We start from the raw sequence: 22,157 nt of genomic DNA on the forward strand, positions 1-22,157 counted from the left end.
AGTTGTATTTTGTGGGAATGATGGGAGCACTCCTTAGCCACTCACCAGACAGACTGAACTCCTGATGCATGAAATTCAAGGGCCGGAGCAGGGACATGAGCTGAGTTTTCCAGCTTACCTTAGGGAGGGAAGCAAACAACACTGTGACCCTGTGAGCTTTGGCTTGGAGAATGAAACTGAATATGGTTCCATGGATCTGATCAGGTGGATGCTACAGAGACTGTGGGTCCAAAATTGAGACTCACAGAGAGCTTTAGAAATGTCTCAAAATTCCTGCTTTCAGAACTTTTCCATATTAACCTGGGCTGGTGGTATGACATCCTAGCTATTGTTCATAAAGTAGTGACATTACATCCTAGCTACCGTTGATAAAGGTGCAGGATGGGTCTGTTTTGCATAGTGTAAATAGTCTTAATCACCATAGAAGTGGTATTTCTCCCCTACCCCATTGCTGTTACTAACATGGGTTGCCTGCTGATGATTTTCTGTACGTGTGTGTACAGTGGTATGGAAATTTGGACAGTCTTACATAAAACATATAAACTATAAAAACACACCTGTGTGAAAAATGAGGTTTACTATGTCTTTCTTGTTTTCATCTCCAAATATTTGGAGCATGGTAATCTTCAGCAATATCTGTTCCCAAGGGCTCCATGATGTAGTGTTGCTGCCAGCTGCAGTGTCTGTGATCCCAGGGCATGGAAGAAGATGGGAATGTAATATAGTGAGAAAATACATGTAAGAAAACATCGGTGTATCCCCAAGCATACTGTAACGGTCAGCTGTGATTTTTTTTAACCATAGTAAGTGCCAAATGGCTGTAAATGGTATCAATACTCCAAGTGAGGAAGGGTCTCTGAGACAAATGGGGTTTATTCTGAGAGAGTTGAAAATGAAATGGAATTCTATTTATAAGAAACACTATTATACCATAGCAAGAATTACATCAGGGACATGGGGCAGTGCTGTATGTGATGTGTTTGGGAGAGTTTCCCACAGAATAGACTGGCTGACACACAAGGTTGAATGAAAATCCTAGACAGATGGTCTAAATTTATCAATTTGGTTAATAACATTATAATTCTTAATGCTAGAATCTTTTGTTTGAGTTAAAGTAATTACCTCATTTTAATTTTGGGGTACTACATGCCTGTCCTACTCTGCAGTCTTAGGGGTGGGATAGCTCAGATAGGAAAGCACTTGCTTTTGAAGTGTGAAGACGAAATTTCAGATTTCTAGAACCAAAGTGGAAAGCTGAGTATGATGGCAGGTACCTGCAATCCCAGCACTTGGGATTCTGTGATCTCAGAACAATTCAAGAATTGTTCAGTGAGAGACCCTGTCTCACAGCATCAGATACAGAGAGACTGAACAAAATACCCAACATCAGCCTCTGATCACCATGAACATGTGCACACACACACACCCAAAGTAACACATACACACACACACACACACACACACACACACACACACACACTACAACAACCAGTCAATCATTCAATAAAGAAATAATTAAACACAATCCAAGTTCTGGAACTACATTGCTGGGTAACATTTTCTGAGCACTGCCTGGGGGCCAGCCATTGAAGTCTTGCATTATCTGAGGTGACTGAAAGAAAACCAACCACTCTTTGATGGCATAAGTATTAAGACTGAATCAGAGAGTTAAGTGTCTTCCCCAGACAAGCAGATGGAGGACAAAGCTGTCTATCACCTGAGCTCCTCCACAGAGACATGGTAAGAACCTAAGGAGGTGACAACAGGTGGAAGCCCAGGGGTCAGAGTCTGTGCTTTTACTTAAAAGCTGAGGGGAGGTACTCAACCAACACTTTAGCTTCCCTGGGAGGACAGTGAAGGTAGAAATGCTGGCCCCATGTCATGGGCTTGCTGGAAGGGTTTTGTGAAACATAAGAGGTTACAAAACTTGCTGAGTAGTGGTTTCCTGTTGTCAGTTGGGGGGACCCCTCAGTCCTAATCCTCTTATGTGGCAGAAGAAAAATACGGTGGCATAGAACTATCAGATGGTTCGTTTGATTAATTACAAAGTAGAGCTTAAAACCAAGCCTTCCTGTCTGTAAATAAGAGCTCTTATGTCTACAGCAGGCAGCAAGCTAAATCATAATGCATGGTCATACCAGAACTTGGCTGAGTTTTTTTTTTAATAACAATAAGAAAACCATTTTTTTAAAATACACTAAAAAAGTTCATGGTAGAATTTACTTTTGAGTGATACAGTGTGTGGATATATATCTTGTTTTCAGTAGATGAGTCATTATTCAGATCCCAGCAATTTCTGTCAACTATGTACTACTTTCTATTGCTGACTATAATGCCATTGTATTATGAATTCATCAGGTGATTGTTCTGAATTAGTTTATTGCCTTCAGGATCCAGTCATTTCCTAGATGTCTATCAACTGAAACAACCCCCTAACATATGAGCTTGTAGGAGACTTCATATTCAAGTGGTCCAAGAGAGAGACAATGATTCACTAACTACTACTTGGTTCATTCAACACGTTAATCTTATAAGTACCTTGTACTGTGTCTTACAATTATCCAGATAATAGGAACCTACTTTAGGTTGCGAGTATGCCCAGAGGAAGGCAATAGCAACTCCTGGGTCAAAATAGAGTTTTAAGCTTAAGCCAAAAATCCAGTAGGAAACTTTTAGTGGTATCAACACAGACAGTGGCATGATATAGGTACTGGGTGTATGACATCTTTAAAATGTAGGAGGAAGGGTATGATACTGTAAAATAACTATTTGGCCTTTGTCCAGTTTCCTGATATATCTAGCTTCTAAGACCCTTCAATATTCAGAGCCACAAGCATGTCTTTTGCATGCTAATGAGATAGCTGATTTTGATAGCTCCTGCAGGGTTCAGTTGCCTGAGGAATCAGTCATAACATGATGGAAGATTGAGCTCTACACCCCCATCAAAAGAGAGGAAAGGGTTTCAAAGTTGAGCCAATCATCCATGGCCATGGATAGAGATACCTAGGAAATGAAGCATTCATAAAACATTAAAGGATAAGAAATTGGAGAGTTTCTCTCTAAGTGAACACATGAAAGATTCTGGAAGATGCTGCCAAATCAATTGTCCAATAACCTTTCTCCCATATCTCTTCAGCTATATTGTTTCTAATATTCTTTAAATAAGCCAATTAGCATAATGAAGTCTTCCCATGAGTTCTCTGAGTCATCCTAGCAAATTAATCAACCTAAGGAGAAGATCATGAGGTCCCTAGATTGTAGTTAGTTTCTTGGAATAATGGGTGGGGTGTAATTGTGTGAGAAATCAACCATACCCTGTAACTAATGTTCCAATGGTATAATTATATGGTTGATTCTTCATGCAACCAGACCCCTCCCCAGTCAGAATAAGTGAACCCTCACCTTACCTTGTCAGATGTTGAAACAATGGATACCCAAATGAAGAATTTCATGGCTTGCTACAGAATTGATGGCTTGCTTTCTGATTACTAGGGAGAAAAAACCATATTCCACACATGTTGGTTACCGGGGGTCATGGAAATGGCTGTTTTATATTTGGAGAAGAGCACAACAAAAGCATTTCAGTGTATTTATCTTCACTCCATCTCATCTCTCATATGTTAGAATGAGTGAGAAGGAGCCAGGGGGGAAAACAAGCCAAAATACTCCTTTTTATATTTGATTCCATCTCATATCTATAAGTGATAGATAAATCTTTAAGGCAGTAAGATTATTCTGCCTGTCTCAAACTATGTATTTAAAAACATCTCCCTAGATACTATCATATTGAGGAAAAAATAGCATCTCAGATGCCTGAAATTTTTACTTTATATTTAAATGAGTCAAAGGCTTATAAATTACATTCCACTCAAATTTTTATGAACATATATGTGTGTGTGTGTGTGTGTGTGTGTGTGTGTGTGTATGTGTGTATGTGTGTGTTAAACATACTCTAGAATTTCTAACTGGGTTCCCTAGCTTATTCATCAAGTGCATCTTGCTTTTAGACTGAGAATATTAAATTTGACAAGACAATGAAGAGGAAGGTCTAGAGTGGAGAACATTTTAAAGTTCATATTTTCGGCTTCAATCCCTGGTTCCTTCTTATCCTTCAGATGTGAGGGTAGTCCACATGTTCCTGACACCTTTATGGCTGAAGTGTTGCCTTTGTGCCGGAAGAGCGTGGGGGTAAGAATGCTGGGGAATTTTATGATTATTAATCAAGAGTCAGTGCATCAGAGGAAGGAAGCAACAGCTGTCCCTGGGGTATTTGATCTCTTCTAGCCAAAGAAAAATTATTATATTCTATGTTCAAGAACAATTCCAGGTTTAGGCAAGATTTATTTTGCTTGATGTATCTCCTTTACAGAGAGAGCCCTTTCCCTCCAGTGGCCCCTGAAAACCTTCACTTAGGTTATGACCACAATTTATATGATAAAATGGCCATAAATGCAAAATTTAGGGAGAGTGATATTTTTAATGCATAAAGCTTTGAAAAAATACAACATAGATTATAAATGGAAGTTGAATTGAAGTTTTTAGGAGAAGAATGGCCTATGGAGTCATCTGGTCCTTGCACAGAGAAAATTAGACTATTTGTTAGGGTCTACAAGTCATACTGGATTTATCATGTGGTTAAGCATACTATTTTTTTTACTTGGTTGTGCTTATTTAAGACATTAAATTTCATCACTATTCCCACTATTGCTTTATATTTACTCTGCCTTTTGTAGTGTCAGCATGTGGAGTTAGGAGTATACAAATACATACTGATGTTAGATATTTTTCTCCCTCAATTCAAGCTATAGTTTTATTTATCAAAAAAATTACCTTCAACATTTACCACCTCATGTAGCAGACAGGATTTTCTGACTTTCATCACCTCACTCCATGGAGAAGTCTAGTATTAGCAGTTTCAGCTGGTAACATGTCAGTGATACCTTTCCTTGATTACAGTCTATACTCCTGTTTTGCCATGTGTATCTTCATTAGAAATTGCACCCTTGTGATAGTTAGTCTTGACTGACAACTTGTTGAGATCACCTGGGAGACGGATGTCTAGACATACCTGTGGCAGACAATCTTAATTAGGTTAATTGGGATGGAAAGACCTACTCTCCCTCTGTGGGTGACATTGTTTCCTGGGAAGGGGCCTAGACTATATCAAAGAGAGAAGTGAGCTGAGCACAAGCATTCGTTGCTCTCTGCTTCCTGACTGTAGATGCAATCTGTAGCTGCCTGAAACTTTGAGTCAAAGCAATCCCTTTGTCCCTTAAGATGCTTTTGGGGGGACATTTTATCATAGCAACAGAAAAGTAAATAAAACACACTTCCTTTTCTCTTACTCCATTTTATGTTGCTCCAAAATCCAGGCTGACTAACTCATCTGAAAAAGAAGTTTATTTAGCTTATGATTCTGGAGAGTCCGGCTCCATAATCTTGCTGGTGTCTGGTGAAGGCTTTTGTGATGTACTGTGTCATGGCAAGACATGAAAGGGCAAATGAGATCACATGAAGGAAAAACAGGAGGGATGACATCAGTTTTTAGCAACTACTCTCATGATAGCTAGCAGTGCCCACATGCTACTGTTGTCTCTCATTAGGTCTGTCTCCAATACAGCTGCACTGGAGATGAAGCTTCCACCTTCGAGTCAGTCAAACCATAGCTCTTCTTGATGTAATATGGATACTATTAATACCTGCTGCTGTTGAAATATAATACTTATATATTATTTATGTATCAATTTATATATTATATGCTATAATGATATTATTATATGCTATAATATATATGATAATATATGTATATATATAGAGAGAGAAAGAGAGGAGACAGAGAGAGAGAGAGGGAGGGAGAGAGAGAGAGAGGGAGAGAGAGAAAGACCTATCCTTTAGCAGTGAACAACTTTGGCCATCTCTCTGCCCTTCCTCATGGGACAGGGAAGATAGGCCTGCATTGTTTGCCTAGGTCAGGCTGCATTACCTGGCACTGGAGGTGACATATGGCAGCTATGGTATCAGAGGACAGAGCAGACTTCCAGTGGGGAAGGTATTCCTTGCAGCATACTCCTGTTGCCCTTTTTCCCTTGAGGCTTCAGGAGTGGAAAGGCTCTGGCCATTTAAGGTGTCCCCTTGCTGACATTTGCTGTGGATATTGCTCTGTACAAATAAAATCCGGATTGGCCAGTAGCCAGGCAGAAAGTATAGGCAGGACAAGCAGAGAAGAGAATTCTGGGAACAGGAAAGCTGAGTCAGTAGACACCAGCTTGCCGCCCAGGGAGCAGCATGTAAAGGCAACAGGTAAAGCCACGGAACACGTGGCGACACATAGATTAACAGAAATGGGCTGAGTTTAAGTGTAAGAGCTTGTCAGTGGTAGGCCTGAGCTAATGGCTGAGAAATTTAATTATATAAGCTTCTGAGTGATTATTTTATAAGCGGTTGTGGGGTCCATGGGGCTGGGCAGGACTAGAGAAAACTTCAGCTACAAACATTCACTGGCTGGTTCTCAGAGAAACCTCCACGCCTGTGGAATGAGATTACAGTTTCTCTCTATTAACCTAGAGAAAATATCTCTTACTCCAAAGAAAGAGGAAGAGATGAGTGATGAGTAAGAATGATCTGAAGAGGCAAGAAAATGTGGACCATCATTTGGAGACTAAAAAATTCTACTAGGTTGGCAACTTCAAACGTCAGAGGTTCAAAGACATAACATTGAAATATTCTACCTATGCTTTTGCAGATTAGATACATATTTATGTTATGCTTTGGATGTGAATTTCCCTCTCTGGCTTGTTCCTCAGCTGGTGGTGGTATTTAGCGAGGATATGGAAGCTGCTAAGAGATGGCAACTAGCAGCAGAGGGTAGGTTCCAAGGGCATGCCTTTGAATGTTAGACTTTTATTGCCCCTTTCTCCCTCTCAGCTTTCTGTCTGCTATAAGATTAACAGCATCTTTCTCTACATGCTCTAGTATGATGCTCTGCCCACATGCTTGTTGCTAAGACACCATGGACTGAAATTTTTGAAACCATGTACCACATTTAATTCTCCCTCCAGGAAGTTTTTGTTGTACAGTTTGGTGGTATTGTGTTCCCCAAAATATTGTGCACCCTAATAAACTTATCTGGGGTCAGAGACAGAACAGCCACTAGATACAAAGGCTAGAAAATGGTGGCTCTCACACCTTTAATCTTAGCATTCCAGAGGCAGAAATCCATCTGGGATCTCTCTGAGTTCAAGGCCACATTGGAAACAGCCAGGTATGGTGACTCACACCTTTAATCACAGAAAGTGAGCCTTTAATCCCAGGGAGTGGTGGTAGAAAACAGAAAGATATATAAGGTGTGAAGACCAGAAACTAGAAGCATTTGGCTGGTTAAGCTTTTAGGTTTTGAGCAGCACAGTTCAGTTGAGAGCCATTCGGATATGAGGACACAGAGGCTTCCAGTCTGAGGAAACAAGACCAGCTGAGAAGTTGGCCAGGTGAGGTTAGCTGTGGCTTGTTCTGGTTCTCTGATCTTCTAGTTCACCCCAATACCTGGCTCAGGTTTGATTTTATTAATAAGACTCTTTAAGATTCATGCTACAGTACAGTTTGTCACATCAATGAGAAAAGGAACTAATACAATGTGTACGTGGATTATCTGTGGAGGTGGAAGTATATATGTGTAAATGTATACATTTTGTAGATGTGCATGTATATTGTGTGTGTTTGTGTGTTCTCCTGCGTGCATGTATGTGTGCCATTGTTATTATACGGAGAAGGATGTTCCTTTCCATTTTAGGTGTTTCTGGAGCTTGTCTCCTGCTGGTGAAATAGTTTATAGTTTTCTTCGAGGGTGGATACAGTTTTAAGTGGAGGCTTATAAAGAACGTGTAAGTGGAAAGCTTAGAAGAATCTCCAAGCCTTCTCCTTTAGCTTCACCCTCCCCTGGGAGAGATGAGGGATGGATGTCAGAAGCATTGGGTAGCTGTCTCAGACCTTCTGCTGGTCAGTGAGAAACTGTGGGTCTGAGCTGGGGATTCCTGTGCATTTGGTTCCCAAATCTTCACTGTGGTAGGAGAGATGTGTGTTATAAACGTCTTATCAAATCAAGGCTGTTGTGTGTGTGTGTGTGTGTGTGTGTGTGTGTGTGTGTGTGTTTGTGTGTGTTTGTTTCCATGTACAGATGTTTGACAATAGGCTGTTGCCTGTGTCTTGTTTTTGATTTGTATTTTTTACTGAATAGCCCATGTATGGTTGGAAATGATGAGATCCTGATTGATTTGCATCTGCTGTAAATATGCAGACTCTATTCCTCCTTCCCTTTTCACTCTTGGTTGCTGCTGTGTGTGAAAGGAGGACAACAAGGAGCCTGAAAGCTGTGTAAAGTATTTTCACTGGTTTAGCTTGACCATCAATGATAATTACAGAAGATGCAGGGGAAGGTGTTTTGCAAAACACCTGGAGTCAGCAAGTGGCAGTAATGTCCAGCTGTCTGTTACTGTCTAACTGTAGCCTGGGACCAGTCCACAAACAGCTGCAGACTCAGAGGCACATGCTCGCTCTTCCCCTCATTCTGCTGTTTCCCTACCCTCAAAATTCTGCAGCAGACCAATTCATAACCCTGGTTTGGGGCCTGGGCAGCTGCAGGGTTGGTCAACCTGCCTGCTTTCTCCTGTCTTCACCACCAGGGTGAGCTCTCCAGTATTGTCCCAGCTAATTTACCCTTGCAGCAATGAGCAGGAGGTGGGGCCAGTTCTGCTTTCATGTCCTTGGGGTTGATTCTCCCCCATCTACACCAATTGGCATGCTCCAGCATCCACCCCATCTATGATCTGGTGGAGTGCATGAAGGGGCCTGACCTGCAGACCCAAAGCTGCAGGATCTCCACAACACGGGGCAACAACAGAATATCCAAGAAGAGTCCAGTGAGGGCCCAGCGTCAATATTGTAATAGAAACTAGAGGCCTCAAACCAATGACTCTTCGAAAGTAAAGATATATGGACAAAGGGGTTTACTACATAACTCACTGTGACACACTGCAGCTTTCATGATGAGATTTAAAATTTTTTTTCCTTTTTCTTCTTTTTTTTTCTCTTAAATTTTAATTTTTTTGGAGGGAATTTGCAGGCAGAAAGGGATGTGAAGGAATGGGAAAATGAATGGGAACAAGATGCATGAGGTAAAAGACACATTGAGTAAATAAAAAGAAAGTAAAAGAAAAGCTCTGCAGAAGGAAACCTCATGGCTGTGGTGATTCTTTGAATTGTGTGTGGCACAGGATATTGAAGGGATGAAATGGATAAGTGAATCAGAAGAGGCCATCATGGACTTGTCCAAACTTAGGCTCAATGCCAGGAGGGAGTGCATGGCTTTGAAGGTACTCTCAGGTCACACTGAAGTGGAGGTGGCCCTCCGGAACAGCACGTGTACTCTTCCCTTGCACACAGATTCCTTAGGGTGCATAAGCCACAGTAGCTCTTCAGAACTTGGGTGTTTGCAATGAAATTAATTACTGGAATAAACTGTAGTGATGCTATTAGCACAAGAATGACTTCGCAGGGACTTACATTACAATGGAAATTCTGCATTCATGCATGAAGGCTCTAGCCTGTCCATGGTTCTGAGCCTCTCATTACTCTGTTCAGAACACCAGCTGTGAAAGCACCATCTGTCAGTGGCAGCAGCAGTGGCAGCATCTGTCTTTGTGTCAGCTGGCATCTGTGTTAACTCTCACTGAATTGCCTGAAGGCCAGTATGTGGGTGTGTGGCTCAGGGGAGTGGGCTCCGTCCTGATGTCGCCAGTGAGAAGGTGCCTGCCTTTTTACCATAAAACCATCTAGCCTGTGTGCTAAGTGCTGCCTTTCCTCAAACGGGGCATCTCAACCCTCTTGAATTCAACGACACTCTAAATCTCACTGGCTCATCTTGCTTTCCCACCCATAATAATGCTCCCACATGGTGAAACTTGGGCAAGTACCCATACAACAATTTGGAATGGGGTTTCCTGTTTAATTTCTCAGAAAATAATGCTTGAGTTCACACTGGAGTGAAATGTGTTCTCTCTCTTCTGCAGTTCCTGTCCTTTCTGGAACATGCCAATAGGACCTTGCTTTGAGAATGAGGTGGTTGCAGATGCAGCTAACTGCAGTGAGGGACAAGAGAGTAGAGCGGCCTCTGATGCAGGACTGGTGACGTTCTTACAGGAGACAGAGGCCACAGAGCGATGGACGTTGCTTGGTGACCCAGGCAGAGATGAGAATTAGGCTGCCACCAACCAAGGAACTTCTGGGATTGCTGGCAACCTGCTGAAGCTAGGAACGAAGTTTGCATCAGATTCCCCATAGAGGCCTTCAGGGGGACATGGTCTTGTCAACATCTTGCTTTCAAACTTGTAGCTTTCATAACTGTGAAATAATACCTTTTTTGTTATTTTAAATCATTTAGCTAGGAGTAATTTATTGTGATGGTTCCAGGAAACTAATGCAGACTACTATACTGTATGTCCCCACTGGGAATCTGTACGTGTTTTGGAAGTTATGTTTTGCAAGCTCTAAGCAGAATGATTGCATAGACTTTGTTGAGTGAGCATGGGTTTGAATGGTGCTTCTTAGAAAGTATCATGGGACCAGCACTAACAGAATAGGATAAATCTCTACTTCACCCCTGTAGCCAGCCACTTATGTAAACTATTTAATACATGTACTGAGTGTCCATAGTGTAGGCCAAGCAGCATAGGAATACAGATGTGAAGGAAACAGACACAGAACCTGCCCATCTGGAGCTGGTAATCAAATGGAAAAGACAGATTATTTTCAATCAATGAGTCTTGATTATCATTGTTTTAGAAAAAGTATGTAATGGGCTAGGATTAGTGTTAGAAATAAAACAAGAAAATGCAATTTGTGAATCTGACAGTGTTTGAATACTGACCATTCCTTTGCCCTTTAGACAAGTTGATTGAGAATTCCACATCCTTTCTCACCCCTTGAGAAAGAGCAATACAACTCAATAAAAAGTTAAAAAAAGAGAGCAGAATTTCAGAATATCAGCTGAAAAGCTTAATTTGAAACAATCATACTCCTGCTCACATTTAGTTATATTCAAGTTATATATATATATATATATATATATATATATATATATATATATATATATACCTGTGATTTGTTGCAATGGGCTCTGTCTTCATTTTTCTAATGCTGACCATAGTACTCTATGTGCAATCAACAGCATGTATCTGCTGAATTATTGACTAAGAGTAAGAGGAAGAATGAGTGCCAGATAATGTCATGTTTGTTGTTTATTACATGTATCATCATAGGCAACTTACCTTACTTACCAACTTACCATTTCTCATTGTATTTCTATAAGATTTTTTTCTGTGTGTGCTATTAATCAGTTATTCAAATGAAGAAACTGAAGTGTTAGGAAAACAAGGACCACCCCCCCACCCCCACAGTTGTGCAGCTAAGTTACTGGCCAAGCCAAGATTCTAATGCCAGTATTCTGACGCTAGTTCCCCACCCTCTTGAGTAGCCCATTTTGTGTTCTGTAGGCTTTGGCCAGGCTGTGGCCTTTTGTGTATTTTAGGATGTGGTATGGAATTCATCTCCTTTTCTTCTTTTCCTTACTAGTAACCATACCTTCTGGGAATAGTAAAGGAAAGCTTTAGGGGTTTTTACTGAAGTGAACCTTTCTCTATTAAGAAAATGGGCAGTACTAAGACACCATGCTTGTTCATTTGCTAAAATTTTTCTGTGTAATTGTTTTTTTTCCCCTTTGTCAGCCTCTGAGCTCACATGACTAAAAATGATCATGTGTCTCTCTTTTATCTCTCTTTAGAGCCAAGATTGTTTAAGCCAAGGGTTGACATTTCACCTGCTGATTCTGTGTGAAATGGGAAGCATCCCCCCACCTGCCCCGCCTCCCCACATTCTCCAAGTAAACTCACTGTATGCCTGAAACTGAAGGTCTACAAAGAAGCTCATAGGTCCCTACCAGGGGAGAGAGTGGAATCCCCAAGCATCCTGGCTGTCCAGCTCTAGTCTCCAAGTGCAAGTCTTGGCAGCAGGTGTGTGAGGATCCCAGGGCTCACTCAGCACAGACATGTGTCATTTGTGCTTTCTCTCCTCTGGATCCATTGTGGCCCAAAGCACTGGCCATCCAGCTTGACCTGGAGGTGGTACAACCTTCTATGGCGTCATTTCTTTACATTCCAATCTTTAAACCCCTGTGCTTTGCCAATCCCTGGGCCAGAACAGCACTCAAATGAGCCTCTCTCTTCTAACCCACTGCTTCTGACTTTTATAGTGTGGAGCACAGGACAGAAGCACTAGCTGATGTTTCTCATTGACACACAAATACAGCAGAGTTCTTGGGATTCTGTCCCTCGTCACTCTTCCTGAAGGTCTCTAGTCCTCAGCAAATCACCAATTAAATTGCTCTACCTTGGCCTGAAAGAGCTAGTACATTCTTACAATTTGCTTTCAGTGTCTTTCAAAAACTAATATGAACTTAGGCAAGGGATGAAGGCAACTAGTTCTTTGAGGTGATTCATATTGTTATTCTCTGCATGCAGACATTTAAACTGTGGATCAATTTAGATTAGGAACCATCTCAAGATAGTAATGAGTGATGGGATAGTGAACTCAATAAATAACTATGATTCAGTGCTCCTCTGATTTATTACTGAGATATTGAAATGTTTTCTTTCTCTTGGTGTGGATACCTAATATGGGCATTTAATATCTAATCAGGCTCTCACCATCTGAAAACAGCAGCTTGAAAGCAAAGTGGTAGACAAAATCAGAAAGTACAGTGGAGACAACCATGTGGCTGCCCAAACTTGCTTGGGTAGTTTTGTTTGGTATCTGTGTCTGTAATTCATGTGATGAATTTAACATACAGAATCAGGGATTCATAGAGTAAAGCCAGACATTTCTTGAACGCTTAAGAATATTAGAAATTAGAGGACCCACTCTATATTCTTTTTATACATTGAGTTTTCTGTGACATCTGTGCTTGTCCTTCTATAGTTCATAGCAGAAATTCTGGCCATCTTGTTTCAGTTACTTGAAAAAACAATGTGGGCACCAGGGATGAAAAAGAAAAGAAAATTTGTTTCTATTTTGCATGTGGTGATTTTTATTAATTTTATAATTGATTAAAATTTATTGTTTGACCATTTTATCCATGAATATAATGCATTCTGTTTACTCTCAGCCCCCTCCCCACCGTCTCTCAGTTTCCTTCCACCTCTGTCATGCCCTCCCTGTCATTCACCTCCCTAGAGGTCTCTATCCCACATTCACATCATTTTTGCTTTATGACTTCCTGATTTTAACAAAGCATGACTGTATGGCCATGGGTTAAGAACTACTATTTCACCCTTGTGTACTCAACAATAGGTTCAGTTTGTTTGGGGCAGGGGGAGTTTTAAAGGAAAGAAATTTAATCCTTTATGAATGAGATCACATTGAATGGATATCATCTTTATTTTCAAATATTGGGAAAAGCCCAATATTTGTTTTTGATGGTGTAAAAGCAGGCATGTGGTTCTGCTGACATCCCTGGGTTGATAATGTGTCTGAAATAGCCAAAATAATTGACCCACCAGCTAATTTCTTTATGGCAGGGAATATAATTATCTGAATATTAATTAATGAAGTTATAAGATAACAATCAACTGCAGTGGAATGCATTTGCAACTTTGATATCATTTAACACCTAATTCTTTATTCTGTTCTCAACTACTCTGCTTTTCCCCCATCTTTCTCTTCTTGAACAACTGGAGAACTGGTTATGATGCCAGATGTAAGGCAGATGAGAACACCATGGTGATATCTATAACATGAAGCCAATTGTACTAAAAAATTGGGTATTTTTGAGCTGCTTTTCCCATATCTAGAAATGTAACTGAGTTGTTGTTTTTTAATGACCACAATAGCTGTATAATGCAGAAATTGATCTTCATAAGACAGAGAGGGTTTAATTGTCTTTCCAAGACTAGGAAGTTGTGGACGAATTTCTAAATGGCCTTATTAAATAAACAAACATGGAGCCAAATATAGGGGTGAAAACCTTAGAGAGATCAGGGAAATAGAGAAAGCCACTAGCCAACCTTAGCTTACCAATTCTGCAGCTTCCAAAGAGAGCTTCTTCCTGTCTACTCACGTTTATATGCCTTTTCTGCTCTGTTCTCTCATTGGCTCTCTTAGCCCAGCCACATCACTTCCTCTTCCTAAACAGCTCTGTCACTTTCTGTCTGTCTGTACAGACCACCAGACCTCTATGGTTGGTACTGGGATTAAAGGCATGTGTCACCAGGCTTGGCTCTGTTCCTTAGTGTGGCCTTGAACACACAAAGATCCTGCCTGCTAAGTGATATGATTAAGGGCATGCACTCCCACTGCCTGACTTCTTTGTTTACTTAAAATGGCTTGATATTCCCTGTGATCTCCAGTCAAGCTTTATTTATTAAAGCACAAATAAAATATCACCATCTTTCAGCGCAAATATCACCACAGGAAGTGGCAACTACAGGCAGGAACTTAGGCTTCTGGACTCTGAATCCTTCATTCCGCTCATCATAGTCATCATGAAATCTGGCCACCAGATGCAGAACCATGTTTAATACATGATGATATGTAGTCGACCCTCATATTGACAGATACTGTATTATCAAATTCATCTGCCTGTAACCACCAAAATCAATACCTATGTTGTATTTGATCACCCAGAGCCCTGCACATAGATAATGAAAACTTTGTCTTCTGATGAGTTTGTTCTCATGAGAAGTTTAGGGAGGGAATACTCTGCCATTTATCTCCTGCTATAGGCCACCTTCATTTTTGTGTTGTTATTCTTGTTATTTTGCCTTTTTTTTTCATTACTGGGATCAAGCTCAGGGGTTTGTACATGTTAGATAAGTAATCTGCCACTGTATCATACCTTCAGCAGTTACCAGTGTTCATTTGTGGTCTGTTTATTGGTATGTTATTTATCGCTACTGTCTCTTGCTGATTTTGCCATTTAAAATGTCCCAGGCATAGTTCTTAAAAGCTTTCTAGCATTCCTAGAAACAGACTCTGATGTCCCATATAGATTATCCTCATCCAGGCTGGATTTATGGTACTGTTGGCCTGAAGTTCAATGTAAATGAGCCAAAAGCACATCAAACATGAAGACTTTGAAGAGAAGCATATCTAAAACCAGGGTTTGCATTGATTTGTTGATGAAAATGTTGTGAGCAGGGGTTCCTATGACCTTTCAGAGCAATGCTTTTTTGTTTGTGGTCACATCATAAAATGTAACTACCTCAAACTGTGAGAACCAACTGGACTTGAGCTCCTGTTATCTTGCATTCCTCAATTAATGCATTAGATGTTAATGTGTTTTCAAAACGTCTACTTACTGAAGGACATGCAACATCAATGGGGTGAGTTTTCCCCTCAAAGGGACAAAACGTGTTTCTTGAGCAAGACACCCTTGCTCTTTTTGTGCACAAAGTAGATGTATGTATATACTCACCGTTTAGCAGCAGTCCATCACAACCATGATGTTGTACTGGTGTTGGTAGGGATAATTAGCAAATGGAGAAATGTATCGTTTTCTTTGAGGAGCAATAAAGAGATTCAGAAGCACAATTGAGAGCATAGTAAATATTTAATATGGTGAAACATCTAAAGTATGAGGGTGTACCACACAATCCAGGTGCTTGCAGCCAACTCCATATGGTATCACCAATGACCATCATTGTTGCTTCACCTTTATGCCCTTTCTTCATTCATAAGACAAGGAGGGTACACACACATTTCCATTGGTGACTGAGAATTTCCTCAGGCATGTATTATCTTTGGACTTTCAATGTGATGACAGTTTAAAAATGAATGCTTCCAAAACAAAGGAATGGTCATTTAAGGTGATAGATACTCTGAGTATTCTGATCTAATTAATCATTACTCATTGTGTGCAAGTATTCAAAAAACAAATTAGTCCATTGACATGGATAAGTAAGTTTTACTTACTATATGCAGCAAGACTCTTTGGACATGGCATCTTGGCTTCACTGCAGAGGAATCCTGTTGTAAGACTATCTCTTAAGGGAGGACTTTTCTGCAATGATTTTGGATTGATAGCGTAGAAAAGCAAAAACCTGAGGATGTGAACAATGAAATTAGACCAAATGAAGCTCTGATGATGGTCTACTTTGTTGTAAAAGAGAACTCCCTGCCTGTTGTGGTAACAGCCATTTCTTTTTTATTTAAAAAAATTTTATGCATTTTATATGCCAACCATAGACCTTTCTCTCATCCCTCCCCACCCCTCAGCCTACCCCTATCACCTCCATTTTTAATCTCAGTACTTGGGAAGCAGAGGGAGGCATATCACTGTGATTTCATGACCAGCCTTATCTACATAGCAAGTTCCAGACCAGACACAGCTACATAGTAAGACCCTTTCTGCAAAAAAACCAAAGGAATTCCTGAGTTCATTGCAAGGAGTGATGGACAGGTGGAGTTAATTCTCACATCTCAGAGCAGCAGAGACATCTTCAATCCAGGCACATATTGTCTCTAGCAGCCAGTGTTTAAAATTTGAAATGCAAGTTAATCTCTGCAAAAAACACCATCACCTATTGTATTTAATTAATGCTGTTACTCTTTAATGTTATGTGTTATATTATTTTGAGCTTAATTTGTTATTTTGTTTTCCTTTTCTTGTTGAATCAGAGGTAGAACATATGGAATTTATTTTAAGTTTTCCATTTGCACATCCACTAAGCAATAACATAATTAAAACAATTTAAGTCTATGTATTAGGTGGTGTACAATAACATTTTTGCCTTGTTAAAGGGAGTGTTTATGTTACTTGGCTTTGAAGAATAATCTAATGGACTCAGAGTCATTAACAATTTGAGCCAGCAGAAATCTTTCAGTTTAAACACCTCCCCTTCCAAATATAGTTGTTGAACTTCCAGCACAGAAGGGAGCCGGGGGGAGTGGATGTCCAAGATTACAAAGCAAAGGAGATGTATACTGAGGTCAGAGACCAAGTTCACATACTTCTAGTGGGCAAGTGACTCACCATGTCATTCTACCACCAAAGGCTCCAATCCAAAAGGTTGGTTAGACCCAAACAAAAACAGTTACTGTAGCATCTCACTTAATGCAGAGGGAAGCATTTGTGAAAGCAATCTAAATAGCAGACTTGTTTGGAGCCTTAAGTTAGCGAGTTAAGGGCAATGGTAATGGGAAACACCCATTTGTCTTGCCTGCTCAGGTGATGGTTCCCATGAACTTGGATTTTTCCATGACTTTTAACATAGGAGACAGAATCCTGAAAGCTCCTTATATCTAAGACTTTATGCTGTTCTACTCTGTGAAATTAGATTATGAGTTTACTCATTCAGACTTGGCTTCGTCCATATGGGCTACTATGACAAAATAGCCAAGATTAGGTAGCTTATATGCAATCAAACCTATTCCTTACAGTTTAAAAACTGGTAGTTAAGGATTGGGGTGCCTGCACAGTTGGTTCTTGCTAAGGACCTGCTCCCTGGTTTACATACTGCTGTTCTGTTGTACCTTCATGTGGCAGAAGAAGGCAGGGAGCTCTTTGACAAGGGTACAGATGTCACTTATGAAAATTACATTCTCATAATCTGATTACCCCCCAAGCCCTTCATCTCTTAATGCTGTGTCCTGGGGGGTTAAGATGTTCAACAGTTTGGTAGAAAGTAACTATCCAATGCCCTGAATATACCATTGGTCAGATTATTAGAAAAGAGTGCTTCTTGGCACACTGTAAATTTTTTTTTTATCATAACTCATGGAATGAAACATTTAATATAGTTAGTGGGTTTTCTGTTGTTGCGAAAATCACTGTGACATAAGTAGATATAACACAAGTGAGGTGCTGTTGTTATTTCACAGTTGGGTCAGGATTCTGGGTATGCATTCACTGAGTCCTTCGCACAGGGTGGTACAAAGCTGCAACCGAACTATTAGCCAGAGTCATACTCTTTGTGGGCATCTGGGGGTCCTCTTTTTCATTCTACTGCAGAGTATGACAAGCCTAACCCTGACCTTAACATTTACTGCTTGAGATTCAAGGACAGCACAAGGTCCTCTTTCCTCTAGACCCTCGCAAAGCACTCACCTCATTCAGTCAGCACAAGATATTCTTCCTTTTGCTTAATTAAAGATTTATTAGCTTGGGGACTTTAGTCACGTTGCCAAAATCCCCTCAACTTTTCTGTATTGTGCTAATTAAAGTTACAGTGCTACAGGTATATTTAAATTACAGGGAGGAGATGGGAATCTTGGGTATCCTCAAGGACATGGGTAACTTGGAGCATTTTGAAATCTCCCACCATAGCTCTCAGGCCCTCCCCTGTGTGGAAACTCAGCCCTGGATATATATAGGTAAACTCAGGTAGACCAGAACATCACAGCTGAAGTGTGAGTGGAGTTTAAGCTATAAAGTTCTTTCTTGTGGAGGACCTGTCCTGTCTATTCTAAGACACTTAGCAGCAACCCTGGCCATTGTCCTCCAGGTACCAGTAGCACCTCTGTCCTGCTTATGGCAACCAATAGACGCCAAGCATTCACATGCATCTCATTGCATAGAAAACGCTTCCTGGATTGAGGACCACTGTTGGTCCAAAAATCCATGCACTCGGTGTTTTGTTATTTTCCAGAAAGTCATATTAAACAGTGGAATTTGTGTTCTTAAAGTGATAGAGCCATGTGGAGCCAGCCAGCTCTTGCTCGTCTGGTAATTTTTTATTCTGAGATTTCTTTATTTCCAGTGCTATTGAATGAAAGGTGTATAGTGGTGTTAATGCAGTGGATGTGCTCCCCATGTGTACTTACTTAGACACATATATTCCAAGATAAGATTATATGTGTACATTGGCCATGTTTCATAATCTTGTCTGAGTTTATAATTAGGCCATGTTATAAGAGGGCTTTAATTCCACTTTAATGTGGGTCAAGTATTTCCCCAAAGATATTTAATACATAAGTCAAAACCCTTTCATAAACTCCACCTTTTGTATTAGAGCCCCTTACTTGGATGAGTAGTAATGAGTAGCTTAGTGTGTGACTGAGTAAAAAGCATGGTCCAGTTCTGAGATTACAAAACTCAGAAGCTATTTTTTCCTTGTTTTGCTCTAGGCAAAGGCAGCTCAAGCATCTCATCCGACGTGAGTTCGAGTACAGATCACACGCCAACCAAAGCCCAGAAGAATGTGGCCACCAGCGAAGGTAGGCATCTCTGGTCTTCATATTGTATCTTCCCTTTACAGAGCTGACTGTTTGAAACATGAAGAGAAATGTGGGAGATTTACGTCTAGTCTATGGCATGAGACTCTATCAGATTATTAAAAAGGAGTAGGCAAGGACCTCCCAAGGTTCCCTTTGGCTAGTCTGTTGGTACTTCCAATGAAGTTGATTTGGTGGGATTTACGTGTCTTAATGTTAAGGCAGATGGTATTATTTTGCAAAAAGGTGATGAGCTGACTCGAGAGAAGCCACTATGACATCATATACCAATTTTCCAGTATGGCAAAATGGTATGATATGAGAGCTTTTGATACAAGTTGAAAAGTCCTGCAAGAATGTACAAAATAATTGTTCCTGAAATTCAGGATGATGCTGACAAGAGGGTCACATGTATAGGACTTGAATTAATCACTGAAGTTTGGGATATGCAAAGAAGCTTTGTTTCATTTTTGAAATGATATGTGAAAAGACATCACTATAAACATGAACATCTATTTACACATGACTGATTAAGGATTCCACAGCTGTTTCTGCAGAAGTGCATGCTGGAATTCAGTTGCTTCCCAGAAGCTTTGAGCTATTACTTAATTGAGTGAAGAATTATTTCTGTAATTTTTAGTAGAAAGTTGACCCAATTATTTTGTCTTAATGTGAAACACAATGGAAGATTTCCTTTCTGAGTAAGAGTTCCCTCTAGATTAATTATCCAACAAAGGTCATTTTTGTGCCATTAATGCTGGAAGGCTTTTTAAAAATTTGCATATTTTGTACATCCTGATTTTCTCAAATGTCCAGGGTGCTGAGGAAGCTTGTGTCCAGTTTTTGTTTTCAGGGCTTAGTGTCTACTGCTCTTAACATCAGGAGTCGTGCTTACAGACTGATGTTGGCCTTTTGAGTTCTGTATGTTCTGTTTATTTGTATTGGAGTCTATGTATTGATTGATGCATGGTGGTGCTTTTCCTCCATGATTATTCTTCTCTTTCTGTAAGTTTTGTCTGGTTTCAGGGAGCATAGAATGACCTTCTCAGGGCTCATTATCCTCGAGCCTGTGTGTAAGTGGCTCGGATGGCTGGATCCTATTTATTTGTGTTTAGACCCTTGCATTGTTTCTTGTGTGTCAGCAGCTCCTAAGGCAGATGGATTGGTGTGTTCTACTTAGCACAGCAAAGGGCCAGGTAGCAATCCAATTTTAATTTTCCACCTTGCTAAGTTAAACGGGGGGCATTTGATCACTCTTGAAATTCAGTGGAGTCAATGAGCAATCCTCACTGTTTGGTTATAGCCACTTGCTTTTGGCAGCTCCATTCCTAGAATGCAGAGGGAAAGTGACTTCCATTTATCCAGAGTGGCTCTCTTCAGCTAGAAAGATAAAAAAAAAATTCCTTTTATGAGATTCTCAGTTCTTCTGGCTAATGTGTGGCAGTTAGTCTTGCCACATCCATATGTCTATGGAAATAGATAAAATTTGAAATCATCCGTGTTTGCCTGTGTTTATGTTTTCTCATTATTGTTTTTCCCTTTAAACATAGAAAATAGAAGTGTAGATGCTTTGTTGAAAGAATTGGGAAAAGAAACTCTAGGATTTTGTGCATTTAAAAATGTTGCTCTCTATGTTTAAAAAGGAAATTAACCCTGGGGACCTCAAGCTTTCTTTTCTTTTGTTTTTCCTTCCAGGGAGAGGCACTGGTTTCCATACCAAGTTTTTATGCATTTTGTCATGATTGTATTTTTTACATTATGAAAATAATACTAGGGGAAAAAGACTAAGAAAATTTGATATTATTATGAAACAGAATGGGCTAAATTAGTGTGGAGTTTCTTTCCAGATCTTAGGGGGGAAAGTCTCAACTCTGTGGAAGATGTCATTCAGTTGGAGAACTGAAAAATTATAAAAAGGAATGTGTTAACCTTTGCTATCTGAGTGTGAGGGAGGAGGGGTGTAAAGAATGAAGATTCATTTTGTCTGCATGTTTCTGATCAGTGAAAGTTGAAAATATTAAACTATAAAGGCAGTGTGGGCATTTGCTTCAGGGAAGTGTGTTTGAGGGCTGCCTGCCACACAGATGCTCCTGTGTAGGATGGTGAGTAGCCAGGCCTAATTTTTTCCCCACACAAATGACAGGGCCTCAGGCTGCTTCTCAGGATGAATGATTAGGGTGGCACATTCTCTGACCTGCACAGGTGGATTTACCTGATGTTGTGTGAGTTGCTTCCTTCTGGAAAATACCGGGTGACCCTTCTTGGCAAGGATCTGGTAGAGTAACAGAAGGCCAGCATCACTTCCTACAGAGACAACAGAGGGCTCCATTAAAACTCTCTTTTGACTATTGTCAAGAATTATGTTTAACCTTAAATTAAGAGAAAAAAGTGTGTGTGTGTGTGTGTGTGTGTGTGTGTGTGTGTGTGTGTGTGTATGTGTGATCACATGCATGTGCAATTGCTCATGGAGGCCAAAGGAAAACCTAGATCCCCAGGTCCTGGTGTTACAGGCATTTGTGAGCCACCACATGTGGGTGCTGGGATCTGAACTCGGTAGAGCAGTGTGTACCTTGCAGAGCTGAGCCATCTCTCCATCCCCACTGTTTAACGTTTGATGTTAAGAAAATTGGTAAGAGTGGAGCTGACTTTACAGTGGTTTGTTTGATGGACCTTTCTTTATTTTTTCACCTCTGACTTCATCTGCATTGCCTCCTGGGAGCACAGGCTGACTCTGAGTTTAAAGGTCTAGACGGATTAGTCAATAAATAATATATATTATTAATTTCCCTGAGCTCTTGAGAACATTAACAGTTGAGTTGCAAACACTATACAGTAGTGCTGGGCTGTCACTAGGTGGGATGGGGAGGAAATGGAAGGTACTATATTGGCCCCTGACTTTCGTT

General features: G+C 40.3%; 1 protein-coding gene across 1 annotated transcript in view; it reads left to right on the forward strand.

The window, feature by feature from the left end:
• Positions 1 to 22,157, forward strand: part of Fbxl7 (F-box and leucine rich repeat protein 7) — a 366,946-nt gene that overhangs the window by 96,602 nt on the left and 248,187 nt on the right. Inside the window, exon 2 of the mRNA XM_059276635.1 lies at positions 19,168 to 19,257. Coding sequence (XP_059132618.1) covers positions 19,168 to 19,257 — 90 coding nt within the window. The remainder of the gene's footprint in view (positions 1 to 19,167; positions 19,258 to 22,157) is intronic.

Source organism: Peromyscus eremicus, chromosome 11 (assembly GCF_949786415.1).
Source record: "Peromyscus eremicus chromosome 11, PerEre_H2_v1, whole genome shotgun sequence".
Lineage (NCBI taxonomy): Eukaryota > Metazoa > Chordata > Mammalia > Rodentia > Cricetidae > Peromyscus > Peromyscus eremicus.